General features: G+C 37.1%; 1 protein-coding gene across 3 annotated transcripts in view; it reads right to left on the reverse strand.

Moving 5' to 3' along the window:
- Positions 1-15079, reverse strand: part of Dpyd (dihydropyrimidine dehydrogenase) — a 706501-nt gene that overhangs the window by 415254 nt on the left and 276168 nt on the right. For all 3 annotated transcript variants that reach the window (XM_048352019.1, XM_048352018.1, XM_048352017.1), the window contains exon 10: positions 12695-12905. In XM_048352019.1, coding sequence (XP_048207976.1) covers positions 12695-12905 — 211 coding nt within the window. The remainder of the gene's footprint in view (positions 1-12694; positions 12906-15079) is intronic.

The following is a 15079-nucleotide window of genomic DNA, read 5'->3' on the forward strand; positions in this document are numbered from 1 at the left end:
GTTTCCAAAGGTTAAAAGGAGGAAAATAATAATACCTAGAGAACCTAGAGAATTCATACAATAGAACAAACCAAAAAGCCCACTTAATTCTTGCTCTTCAACACAAATTTTCTCTCCTTTCCTCTTTATTTTCTGTTCAGATTCAAAGCTAAAGTACTGTGACTGCTGTCTACAAACTATTCTTATATGAATCTACATGAGTAGTTCTGCAAGGGGAATCTTGGGCAATAACCAGGGTTATTTTGCCAGGGGATATGGAGGTTCAGAAGCACTGAGTGGCGGGAACAAGGATGAGGTAGATAGGAGCTGGACAGTGAAGGTTGGTCCTTATGCTTATCCAGCACAGACACCTGTAGATGCAAAGTTGATTGGATTGAACACCTCTGATGCCAAGGGTCTGTTTTAATGTGATGTGAGTTTTATGATTTAATGAGCATGGATTTTTCCAAGTATATAATTATCAGGTTAAGAAATTAATATGTTTTGGTAATAAAAGGAAAGAAAGGAAGGAAGGAAGGAAGGAAGGAAGGAAAGGAAAGAAGGAAAGGAAGGAAGGAAGGAAAGGAAGGAAGGAAGGAAAAAAGGAGGGAGGAAGAGAGAGAAGGAAAGAAGAAAGAAAGAGAAGAAAGAAAAGGAAGAAAAGAAAAATTCCTTGCAGCCTGGTGCTGGACTGTTCCTGGAGGTTCATGTTTATAATCCTAAGTACACAGGAAGCTGAGATCTGAGGATCATGGTTCAAAGACACCCCAGGAAGAAAAGTCCTTGAGACTCTTATCTACAATTAATCAAGGAAAAGGGGCTGGAAGTGGAGCTGTAGCTCAAATGATAGAGTGCTAACCTTGAGCGAAAGGAGTTTAGGGACAGCACCCAGGCCCAGAATTCAAGGCCCAGGACTGGCAGAAAGAAGTGAAGGCAAGAAGAAGGAAAGAAGGGGAGGGTGGAGTGGGGGAAGGGAAGGGAAGAAATTCCCTAGGTCATAATGGTGTAATAAACCCAATTCAATTATTAAACTATGATTTACTGCACAATTACATATGAAAGTTAAGAGGCACAATTACTAGGCTTTTATGTAAATAGTTTACACAGTGATTTATTTAAATGATAAGCACCACGAATTATAAAGAAGCCAAGTAACTCTAGGAAGATAAGTGTTGGAAATAAGTAGTCAAGTGTCCAAGAAAATATAAACCAAACTAACCTGGATAATGATTAGTTTTTAATCAAATTAATGTCATAAGACAACAAATCGAGTCAAATGCCTAGAAATGTTTGTTGAGAATGCATTCATTAATAAGTGAGTTGCCATTGTGATTCCAATGGACTACTAAGGTATAATCTCTATCTTCTTTGTGTCTACAATTTAATTTGAAGATAACATTATTCTAAATTCTTAAGGATCAAAGGATGTAGACCTTTTTTAGGAAATAGTTCTTTTAAAGTGGAGGTTTCAAAAGAATGAGAGGCGTGTTATGATTGGGCAGCTGGGGAAAGTGCAGAGGTCATAGCACAGACCAAAGTGCATTCCTTCTGAAAAATGTTCAGAGTACCATAAAGAGTGTCATCTAGGCTTCTAAGGAGTGCTAAGACCAAGCTATTATTAGATAAGCTGGAAAAATAACTGATGAGGTTCAGGACAATGGCAATGCATTAATCAATTTTAGTTATTAACTTTTTATAGTCATTAAAAGCTAAGCCAGGTATCAATGGCTCACACCTATAATGCTAGCTACTCTAAGAAGCTAAGAGCTGAGGATCCTGGCTTAAAGGCAGCTCAGGCAGACAAATACATGAGATTCGTATCTCCAATTAACCAGGAAAAATCAAAAGTGGATTTCAAGTGTGGTTTCCATAACTTGTAGTTCATATTACTTAGCATCATCCCATGTGGCCATGTGCACATAGCTATTGAGATATTGTGATCTTCTGCTAGGACTATCCTAGAAGTGTACTAATCTTTGCCAGTGAGGGAAACCCCAGTCTTTCCAGTAGTGTACTTCTCTAATCCTTGCTATTCAGGAGGCTATAATCTGGAGAATTGTGATTGCAGCCAGCCTGGGAAGAAAAGTCTGTGGGATTTCATCTCCAATGACCCAGCCAAGAAAAAAAATAAAAAAACAAGGTTGAGATATGGTTCAAGTGGTGAAGTGCCACTCTGAAGCCCTGAGTTAAACCTGGTACTAGTAAATATAAAGGAAAAAGTAGTAAACGATGGTGAACCAATGCAGCAGCAATACTTACAAAACTATATGCTATAAACCAGCTATAAAATCCAGGTTCGGGGGAGTTAGGAGAAAGCGAAGGGGGGAGAAAAATGAGGAAGGATGTAACAAATTTGATAAGAAATGTAAAAACCCAAATGTGTGGTTTCAAGTTGTAGAGTGTTAGCTTTAAGTAAGAAAACTGAGCTTAGAGTGCATGCAATATTTACACACACACACACACACAAAGAGAAGTGTGTGCTCACATGCTGCTAACAGAATATGTCTGCATACTGCATTACTGGCAGTTTGCTTCCACAAACAAAGAAAATAAAAATATAATAAAATTTAACATAAAATAAGAAACATAATTATACAAATAATAAGAGTATAAATATAAGACATTTCTTAAGCGTTATCTTTTTCAAGCAAATGAGAGATAAAATGTATAATCAATAAGCATTGAGATGTTTTTATAATTGCATATATGTGCTTATCAATTCATGTATATATACATATGTTTAGAATACATATGTTTAGAATATATCAGTGTTTTGAATATTCCAGTAAAAGAGACTATTTGGGGAGCAAAAATATCACTTTGAAATGGTGTGTGCTTAAAGTTTTGATAGCATTTAAAATTACTCTAAGGAAATAAAAATTTCATTGAAGGTTATTGGGAATTTTATATACTCTGCAGGCACAAAGGAGAAATTTTAAATACTGGAACTGCTTTCAGTTTGTCAAAGGAAACATTAAATAAAGCAAAGATTATTATTTCAATTGAATTAGACTTGGACAACCCTGCCTCTAACATTTGGGAGGCATTGTTAATGACAAATTCAATTCAATTTTGATCACTGGTATTTTGTACACCAGGATATGAAATATGTCTTCCTTAATTTCTGCCCCCTACTCATTGGCACAACCCCCATAAAGAAAACCACAAATAAATACAATAAAATTACGAAAATACTCATTACTATTTAAAATTGTTGTTAGCCCTAGTAGCAATCATTTTCTACTACATAAATTTATTATCAAAGTTTAGTTGGTGAATCTTATACTTACATGTTTTCTATAATCCACCAAAGCACTTATTTTGAATAGGACACACATATATAGTGGGAGCACAAAGTTATTACATTCCATCTACTGTGAAATATATGTAAATACACTTGAAAAGGCTTTATGATTTATCAGAAAAAATTTTGAGATTAAAACTTTAATAATAATGTCTTGAATTTCTCAACTATGTTACATTTAAGTACATCTTATTGACATGATTAAAACTCTAAAAGCATTTTCATTTAAAATATTATGATAATCAGAGACTTGAGAATAAAATGATCACTCTAGTTTACATATACTGTCAAGACTATTACAATTCTTGAGTTTTCACCATACATTTAAGTAATGTATGCATCAAGATTTTTTTGAGTTATCACTAAAAATTTCTACCCTGTGCTACAAAATGTGAGGAATAGTTAAAGAACAGCAGAAAGTAAAGCTCGATATATAGTATACAAGGCCACTACTGAATAAGGTCCTGAAAACTGAGGGTTATTCTGAAATATTAAGTATATTAAGTTCCATCATTTACTACTTTTCCCTTTATGTTTGCTAGTACCAGTTTTATCTCAGGGCTTCAGAGTGGCACTTCACCACTTGAACCATATCTCAAGCCTTGCCTTTTATTTTCTTCGCTTGTCCATTGGAGATGAAATCCCACAGATTTTTCTGTCCAGGCAGGCTGAAATCACAATTCTCCAGATTACTGCCTCCTGAATAGCAAGGATTAGAGAGGTACACTATTGGCATCTGGAACGATTGGGGTTTCCCTCATTAGCAATAATCAGTACACCTCTAGGATAATCCTAGCAGAAGATCACACTAGCTCAATAGCTATGTCCACATGGGTACATAAGATGACGCTAAGCAAAATGAACTCCATGTTATGGAAATAAGTGGTTTATCATTGTTGTTATGTTCAATGTGAAACTATGCCATTTTCTTTTGTATTTCTTCCCCATACCCCTGATGTCACTGTAACTGATTTTGGTACTCTGGGTATTGCATATACTTTTATTGGAACTGGAGAAGGGAAAAGGAACATCAAAATGAAGAGACAAAGAGTAAAAGGTGAACCAATGCAACAGCAGTACTTACAAAACTGTATGCTATAAACCAACTATAACACCCAGGTTGGGGGGGGGAGTTGAGGAAAGTGAAAGGGGGGGGAGAAAAATGAGGAGGGATGTAACAAGTTTGATAAGCAATGTAAAAATGTACTCACTGCATTACATATGAAACTGTAACCCCCCTGCACATCACTTTGACAACAAATAAATCAATTTTTTAAAAAAGAAAAAAAGAAAATCTTTGAAGGAAATGGTGGCATTGTCCGAAAAGAAATGTACTCTTTATGTGACTTATATAACTCTGTACAGCAACTTTGTAATAACAATAACAAAAGGAATATATTGGAGTTAGATATCTGAATCTGGGATCATATCTTGAATTGAAGCGACAGGGAAGTCTATAGTACTATGTACAGTAAACACAATGTAATGTGAAAAATAGTAAGTTTCAAAAGAAGTGGCTTTAGAGAACTCTGATAAGGGAGTTGCCCTTAATTTTGTACATCTTTCTCAGTGTACTATACATTTCTCAAAGTATTAAAAATGTAGTTGGTAATTCTTAAGTCAGTCTCCACCCCCATTTGTGACTTTTCATGTAATAGGATTGATTCATTCATCTCTGTTCTCTCTAGAATAAAATTTGGCATTTTGGCATTCATTAGATACTCAGTAAATATTCATCACATGCATAAGCACAAATATGAGACAAAAGGAGGTCTATTGAGATCTGCAAAATAAAGAAAATAATGTACACAAAACTGATGTTGTGTCTACTCTATGTCTAGCCACTACATAACATTCAAAGGAAGGTTATTAAAGTTTTCAGGACTGCATGCCTGCACTTATGTATACATGAATGAATGAACAAATAACATAATCAGGCCACTAAACACATACGTATATTAAGTAAAGAAAATTGGCAATGTTTGATCTTTGGAAAGTACTGTAAGGTAATAGTCAAAGGAAAAAAGGAAAATAGTAATTGAGAGGCCTTGAAATGAATGGCAAATAGGAAAACTAGGAAAGTGAGTGTCACAAACAATAATGATTTGTTCGAATATGATTTCCAAAAGCCTTTCACATTATTTCATTTTAATTCTGACAGTACTGGGAAATACTGAGAGTAGGTTTATTATGCCTGTTTTTTGTTGTTATTGTTTCAGTACATGAATTTGGGCCTTGAAAAGGTTAAGTGAGTTGGAGAAGAACATTTCAAATGGAAACAAATATTTAACATTGTCAGAGGCAGAGTGTTGAATAAAGAGTGAAAAGATGTCATTGTGTTCAGCCAGGATTTCATCAGAGCCCATGCAAAGTGAGATAGGAAAGGAAGGAAAGGAAAAATGAAGAGACATAAATGGATAAATACATTAAAGTAGTTATCCTATGTGATAATCATATAGCTATCAAATAGGTATCATACATAATAATTATGTCAGCATCACACAGACATCATCACACATGCCACAGACATTGGATGGGAAAGAATTCAAGGTAAGAGAGGGATACCATGAGTTGCTACATTTTTAAAAATAAATGGTTTGAGTAAACTTGTTTCACCATTTTATATATATATACATATATATATTCATGTTTTCTGATTTTGCAACTTAGTTTAAGATCTGTAAATGCCATTTGGAAAACATCTTCCTGATCAGATTCAAATAAAAACAGATTGCTCCTACCTTTTCCCTCAATATTTCGCTTCTTTATAAAATGGTATTGATGATATTGAAAGGCTAGATATGTGGCTCAAGCAGTAGAGTGCCAGCCTCGAAATTCAAAGCCTTGAATTCCAACCTCTGAGGATTGAAAAAAGGATGCTGAAAATATATGAATGTAGAAGAGAGATATGGATGCTGTTAAGTCCAAGTGCTACAGTACCCCTGAATGGGAAAACTGGTCCACATCTAGAGACATGGAAGAAGGCCCCTGACTCCAACTGTGATTCTGTTTCAGAATAATTCCTTCAATTTTAAAATGTGTGCAGGAAGAGAATAAGCATACAAATCTTTTTCTTCACTTCTTCAAACATGAGAGGATGGGAGATGAGACACCGGAAGACACTGACATAGGGAACAAAATACCCAAACACATTCCAAGGTGATTTTCTGTCAAATAAATGTAGATGAACCAATCAACTTTTTGCTCCCTCTTCTTCTTCTTCCTCTTCCTTCTCTTTTTACACCTTCTCTTCCTCTTCTTCCTCCTTTTCCTTCTTCTTGCAAATGTGTAGGGTTTGAATTCAGAGGCTGGCACTCTCTCACTCCTGACACACAGGCACTTCTTGCTTTTTGTTCTTATTAACTGGAGATAAAATCTCATGGGCTTTCCTTAGCTTACAAGAAACATGTCAGATAACAAAAACTGTTTTCCTAACTTCCCCAATCTCACAGGGGACCCCATCCAGGTAACCGAAGCCTATAGGACACCTGGCAGGCCAGACCCCAGGAAAGCCACCCCAAGGCACATAATATTCAAGACTACAGACCTCAAGATTAAAGAGCAAATTCTGAATTCAGCCAAAGCGAAGAAGGAAACTTTTTTCAATGGGAAGAGGATTCGAATAACATCCGACTTATCCACACAAACTTACCAAGCTCGAAGTGAGTGGAAGAACACCATCCAAGTACTCCAGAATAACAATTTACAACCTCGGATCAAATATCCAGTGAAATTGGAGTTCACATTCGAAGGGAGAACCAGATCTTTCCACACCAAAGAGGAGTTAAAGGAGTATGTGAATAAAAAACCAGCCCTACAGCGAATATTAAGAGGGGATCCCCACCCAACAGAGATCGTAAAAGACACACAGACAGAATCAGAAAGAAACTTCAATAGCCAAAGTCCAGCAGAAACACAAGCTCACTAAAGACAAGAAGAAAAAAAAAAAAAGAAGAAGAAAAAACAGCCCACCAAGAAAATGGAAGGAGAAAAAACACCCTTATCCTTGATCTCTTTAAATATAAATGGCTTAAACTCCCCGATTAAGAGGAGCAGACTGGCAGAATGGATTCGCAAACAAAAAGTTGACATCTGCTGTCTACAAGAGACCCACCTTACAGCAAGGGACAAAAACAGGCTTCGAGTGAAAGGATGGAGCAAGATCTACCAAGCAAATGCATCCACCAAAACGGCAGGTGTAGCCATTCTGATCTCAGACAAGCTGGACTTCTCTTTAAAGTCCACTCAAAAAGACAAAGAAGGACACTACATATTAATACAAGGAAAAATCCAGAATCAAGAAATCACGGTGATAAATGTATACTCACCAAACAAAAGAGGCCCGACATATGTCAAGCAAATTCTCAAAGAATTACAGAGCAAGATAGACGCAAACACCATCATAGTGGGTGACTTTAATACTCCTCTCTCTCCAAGAGACAGATCCAACACCCAGAGGATTAGTAAGGGAGCTGAGGACCTAAATAACACCATTTCCCAAATGGATCTAACAGACCTATACAGAACCTTTCACCCTACAGAGACCCAATACACCTTCTTTTCAGCAGCCCATGGATCATATTCCAAAATAGACCACGTCATAGCCCACACAAAGAACCTCAGCAAATACAAAGTATTGACGTCATCCCATGTATTATATCTGATCACAGTGGATTAAAGGTAACCCTCAACAACAAAGGATACCACAGAGCCTATACACACTCTTGGAGGCTAAACCCCACGCTGCTATCCAACACTTGGGCCACAGATCAAATTAAAGATGAAATCAACGAATTCATAAGCCACAATGACAAAGAAAACACATCACAAAGAAACCTATGGGACACAGCTAAGGCAGTACTGAGGGGCAAGATCATTGCACTCAGCACCCACATTAAAAGAATGGAAGCAGAGCAGGTGAATACCCTCACGATGAAACTAAAACAACTGGAGAAACAAGAAATGACAGAATCTAAAACGACTGGGAGGGGAGAGATCACGAAGATTAAAGAAGAGATAAATCTGATTGAAAATAGAAAGACCATTCAACAAATAAATAAGACTAAAAGCTGGTTCTTTGAGAAAATAAACAAAATTGACAGACCCCTTGCAAGACTTACAAAAAAAAGAAGAGGAGAGATTCATATTCGTAAAATCAGGGACTCCACAGGAAAAATTATAACAAGTACACACGATATTCAAACAATCATAAGGAGCTATTTCCAAAACCTCTACTCAGCAAAAAACAATAATTTTACAAAATGGATCAATTCTTAGAGAAGTACAAACTGTCCAAACTGAACCAAGAAGAAATAAATCAACTAAATAAACCAATAACTTACAGTGAGATACAGGAGGTAATCAAGAACCTCCCTACTAAGAAAAGCCCAGGCCCAGATGGATTCACCAACGAATTCTACAAAACCTTTAGTGAGGAGCTAACTCCAATACTCCTCCAACTCTTCCGGGAAATAGAAACGGAGGGAGAAATCCCAAACTCATTCTACGAAGCTAATATCATACTCATCCCCAAACCAGGCAAAGATCCAACAAAAAAAGAGAACTACAGACCAATATCACTAATGAACACAGATGCAAAGCTCCTCAATAAAATATTAGCTAATAGGATCCAGAAACTGATTAAGAATATCATACATCATGACCAAGTAGGCTTCATCCCTCAGTCACAAGGATGGTTCAACATCCGTAAATCAATCAACGTAATTCACCACATAAACAGAACTAAAATCAAGAATCACATTGTTATCTCAGTCGATGCCCAAAAAGCCTTTGACAAAATACAACATCCATACCTATTAAAAGCTTTGGAGAGAACAGGAATAGATGGAACATTCCTCAAAACAATAAAAGCCATATACAACAGACCAACTGCTAATATCATATTAAATGGAGAGAAACTTAAATCATTCCCCCTAAACTCAGGAACAAGACAAGGATGCCCACTCTCCCCACTTCTTTTCAACATAGTGTTGGAATCCCTAGCCATAGCAATAAGGCAAGAGGAGGACATCAAAGGGATCCACATCGGCAAGGAAGAAATCAAGTTATCCCTATTCGCAGACGACATGATCTTATATCTGATGGACCCAAAAAACTCAGTACCCAAACTCCTACACCTAATAAACCAATTTGGCAAAGTAGCAGGATACAAAATCAACCCACAGAAGTCAGCAGCTTTTCTGTACACCAGCAATAGACAAACAGAAAAGGAAATTATGGAAACAATTCCATTTACAGTAGCCAAAAAAAGAATAAAGTACCTAGGGATCAACTTAACCAAGGACGTGACAGACCTATTTAATGAAAACTACAAAAATCTAATAAGGGAAATCAAAGAAGACACAAGGAGATGGAAAGACCTCCCATGCTCATGGGTAGGCATAATCAATATAGTGAAAATGGCCATATTGCCCAAATTGTTATACAAATTCAATGCAATACCTATCAAAATTCCAGCCACATTCTTCACTGAAATAGAGAAACCAATCCATAAATTCATATGGAACAGCAAAAAACCTAGAATAGCCAAAGCAATTCTAGGCAAAAAAAGCAGCTCAGGAGGTATCACAATACCTGACTTCAAGCTCTACTACAAGGCCATCATAACAAAAACAGCATGGTATTGGTATAAAAACAGATCGGAAGACCAATGGATTAGAACTGAAGACCCAGAAATAAAACCGCACTCTTACAGCCAACTGATATGCGACAAAGGAGCTAAAGACATACAATGGAATAAACATAGCCTCTTCAACTACTGGTGCTGGGAGAACTGGGCAGCCATATGCAGAAAACTCAAAGTAGACCCAAGCCTATCACCATGCACCAAGATCAACTCAAAATGGATCAAGGACCTCAACATCAGACCTGAATCCTTGAAGCTACTGAAGGACAGAGTAGGAAAGACACTAGAACTTATAGGCACAGGAAGGAACTTCCTGAATAGAGTCCCAGGGGCACAACAAATAGGGGAAAGACTCGACAAATGGGACTACTACAAATTAAAAAGTTTCTGCACAGCTAAGGACATAGCCACCAAAATAGAAAGACAGCCAACGATATGGGAAAGGATATTTACCAGCACAGCAACAGACAAAGGCCTGATATCTGTCATCTACAGAGAACTCAAAAAACTAAGCCCCTCCAAGCCCAATAAACCTATTAAGAAATGGGCAAAAGAGCTAAAGAGAGACTTCACAAGAGAAGATATAAAAATGGCAAAGAAACATATGAGGAAATGCTCAACATCCCTGCTAGTAAAGGAAATGCAAATAAAAACAACCCTGAGATACCACCTCACCCCAGTTAGAATGGCCTATACTCTGAACTCAGGAAACAACAAATGCTGGAGGGGCTGTGGGGAAAGAGGAACCCTTCTCCATTGTTGGTGGGAGTGCAAATTAGTACAACCACTTTGGAGAACAGTATGGAGGTTTCTCAAAAAGCTCAATATAGACCTACCCTATGACCCAGCCATACCACTCCTAGGCATCTATCCTAAACAGCAAAATCCAAGATATCAAAAAGGCATTTGTACTTCCATGTTTATCGCGGCACAATTCACAATAGCTAAAATATGGAAACAACCCAGATGCCCCTCCACAGACGAATGGATCCAAAAAATACGGTACTTATACACAATGGAATACTACACAGCGATTAGGAATGGTGAAATACTGTTATTCGCAGGGAAATGGTCAGAACTCGAACAAATAATGTTGAGTGAGACAAGCCTAGAACACAGAAAACAAAGGGGCATGATCTCCCTGATATATGACTGTTAACAAAGGGAGATGGAGAGACAGTAGAGACCAAGTCTGTGAATACTGTATATGTTCTTGATACATTGTATATTGCATATATGTCAACCTGACCTAGACAAGGGATAGAAAAACAGGTCGTAAGATATCATAAGAAATGTACACACTGCCCTACTATGTAACTGCACCCTCTTTGCACAACACCTTGTAAAAAAATTTATGTCCAATTAATAAAAAAAAAACAAAAAAAAAACTGTTTTCCTGGGATGTGAGCCTCAGTTATTTAAGAAAAGACAGACTTTTCTCCAAAGTCAGGACTGTCAGTTGTGGACCATGACTTTACTTAAGTGAGCTAAATTATTTCTTGGTTAGCAAATCAACAACAGAAATGTTACTTAAACATGATCCATCATTTTTACTCCATTTTTGACAGTGTGCAGAAGAGCAGGAGTGTGATGCATTTTTAGATAATCAAATACAACTTCACATTGTCCTTTATTTTCCCGTAGTAAATTCAGTGAATGAATTTTTTTAAATCCCATCCTGCCACTATGTCTACACATTCTGCAAACATCTAGATGAAAAGTGACAAATCCAAGCCATCATCCAGCTATTTGAAAATATTTATCTTGATGACATTAAATATCTAGATGTTTTGAAATGCCAAGATGTTGGGGATATCCTTCAGATAAAATATCCTGATGACTGGCTGAAATTCTACTTATTATCTATTGCACAAAAAGAAGCACATTTGCATGCATGGGTCTACTCCCGCTTTAGATAGGAAATGTCATTTTACCACGAATATAGTATGACGTTATACACAGGAATGGTCAGGCTTCAGTTCTGTGGTTATTATTATTATTTGTAAATCTCTAAGTTATAAACATGTTTTTCTTTTCCTTGTCTTGTTCAGAAATAAAAGAATTAAGTGCCTTTTAAAAGTGTAAACTGAAAAGCAAAGGATTGCTCAAGGAAAGCACCCAGGAACTTGAGCTTCTGTTTATCTACTGTGGCCCCCAAAGATATTATGTGGGGTAAAAAGCATAGCAATAAATGGGTGAACTAAATATCCTACTGAAGATATACATGCAAAATTTTTTCTTGTGTTTGAGTTTTAAATATTTTGTTCTTCAGCACATCCAATTTTGTCATCTAGGTAAAATGACAAGATTTCAAACTTTCTAATTGTCTAATGTTCTCGCTCATAGTTTGCCATAGGAAGGGTAGTAAACCTGCATTTTATTTTGTGTGTTTATGTGTATGTATATCTCATTAGAACCTAATTTGTTCACATCATTAAATACTGAGAGATTGGTCCAATCTCTCAGCCACATTTTCATATTCTAGTTTAATTAAAGAAAAACCTATTCTCATCTAGAAACAAGGAAAACCTTATTTTAAAGTAAAGCGTGTCTTTTGGATATCTGCTCAGAGAAAGATTGCTATTCTTTTTCATTTCTGTGATATTAAAGCTAATTCTCTACATGCATGGATTTTGTATGTGCTGGGACTTTCAAGTCAGGTGCCTGTGCTCTGTATTAGAAGTGGGAAATAAAACGAAATTCCTGGGGTACTACAGTAACAGAAAACTGTAACCCAACTTTTAGCTCCCAAGTCAGCCCTGTACCTTGTGGGTCGCTCAGCACTGAACCGAAGGCACTGATGACCACATCTGCTTTCAGGTGGACAGTCTGTTCTTCATCCTCTACCCAGTTTCCCAGTTCATCTTGTTCAGTTCGAACAAACTGCATGCCAACAATTTTCCCGCCCTTCACTGTGACCTTCCGTGGGGAGAGGAAAGGCAAAAATTCACATTTTTCTTCTTTAGCAAGCTCCATCTAAAACACAACAGAACAGAAGGGGAGGAAACTTTAAAATATTTCTCTTCCTATGCAACAACTCATTTTCTAAATCAAATGCACATGCTAACTATTGCAGTGCTTAAACATACATGAAGTTTTCTATAGCTTTCACCAAAGCTAGGATTCCAGTTTCATCTATGAACATACTGTACATCCCAGACTGGGAATAGGGAGGTGGTCTTGAATCAGAGCTGCAGCAAAATGTATAGGTAATCGTTCATACATTGTTTTCCAAGTTTTATATTTGAAGTGCCCTAGGATTGGTGATACATAAGGCTCTGACTTCTAGTAGGCTGGTCTTTGATGCTTCTAAATGTGCAGATTAAGCTCTCTTTTTAAAATCATGGTGGATATGAAAATAAATACTTGTGTTTATTAACAAGCTATGTATATGTAAGCTGGAAAAATGTCAATGAGGTTGGGTGAGAAAATCTGTGCAAGTACGTGACCTGAATGTTAAGTAAGACAAAAGAAGGCTAGAAAAGAAAGGAAACTTGTGGAACTGCAAAATAAAAATATAATCATTAATACCATTCTTCTGGTGTGTGTGTGTGTGTGAGTGTGTGTGCGTGCACACGCGCGCGTGCGCACACGCTACCCTTGGGGCTTGAACTGAGGAACTGGGCCTTGTCCCTGTGCTATTTTTGCTCATGGCCAGTGCTCTAGCATTTGAGTCACAGCTCCACTATAGCTCTCTCTCTCTCTCTCTCTCTCTCTCTGTGTGTGTGTGTGTGTGTGTGTGTGTGTGTGTGTGTGTGTGTGTGTGACTAACTGAACTATTTCACAGAATTTCCCACATGGGCTGGCTTTGAAACACAATCCTCAGATCTCAACCTCCTCTTCCTTTTATAACAACACAGTCCTGAATGTCATGGATGACAAATTTGAAAGGAAAATAGGCATGCCCATCTTGACAAATTCTTACTCCTTCTCCAACTTTCCTGTACCTCATCTATCATAAAATTGAAACATCCTGTTTGTCATTTATATTCATGCCTATAAAAGACAATATTTACCCATTTTATTATATACCACTCATTATTTTGGGAATTCTCAGACCTTTGTCAGTATAATAGGGTAATTCTTCTTTCCAAAAAAAATCAGAACGCAAAATTTCCTTTAGAAGAGGGCCTATCCTCCCTTGTGGAAACCAAGTAAATTCTCAGCAGGACCTTTGGTTGGTGAAGGAAAGAAGATTGTGTGTGCAAGGTATCACACTAGGAGTCATCCCAGATAAATTATGATGGGAATATAGGGACAGCCAGAATCTCAGTATTCAGAATCTCTTGGCAATAGGCCAATATCCACTCTTCCTAGTTTGGCACTCATCACAATCACCTGGAATGTTTGGTTAAAGCAGGCTGCATGGGACCACCCCCCACAAGAGTTTTTAGATGTGTCTATTTGAGTGAGGCTTAAGGACCTGTGGCTTAAAGACTGTGCTACTATTCCTTGAATGTGAGTCACTAGAGTGGAAGAGCATTCATCAACTCAAAACGTTGATGGTCTTATAAACAATAATACTCCCCCAAAGAACTACACAGCATATAAACAAACATGCAGTGATTCTACAGTATAAACAAGGAGTAATGACAAAAAGACTACCGGGGGGTGGGGGGGGAAGAGAATATACAGGTTTAGAAACCGTAGCCTATACTATGCAGTAAAGGAAGCAATTTAGACCCTTAGGTTATTTTTTTTTTCATCATTTCTCTGTAAGACTTAAAAATGGGAATACTTGTAAAAATCATTGTAAATGATTTCCCCTTGTATATTAAATTACAAAATTTGAATAGAATAACTGATAGGTCGAATATTGTAGTTGAAAATATATAAAAAGTTAAATCCAAAATAGCTTACTTCCTAGACAGGGAGATTTTAAGTCACTGGATTTGAAGCAGGTTTCAAACTTGCTTCTACTGTGTTGTGGAAAAGGTTTCTTTTGGAAATATGGGAATAACAACAGAATATTCGTCACCATGTGGGGCTTTTGAAGACAATCCTGAGAGAAAAAGAGCCTCAACTACAACTTAGTCTACAGAAGTTCAAATAAAAGCTGTTCATTCATAGTTGCTGTCCTTTGAATTTACATTTCCCCAAACATTTCTTCAGGTACTCCTCAGCACTTATCAATGGGATTATGGTTTTAA

This window comes from Perognathus longimembris, chromosome 7, assembly GCF_023159225.1.
Source record: "Perognathus longimembris pacificus isolate PPM17 chromosome 7, ASM2315922v1, whole genome shotgun sequence".
NCBI classification, from domain to species: Eukaryota; Metazoa; Chordata; class Mammalia; order Rodentia; family Heteromyidae; genus Perognathus; species Perognathus longimembris.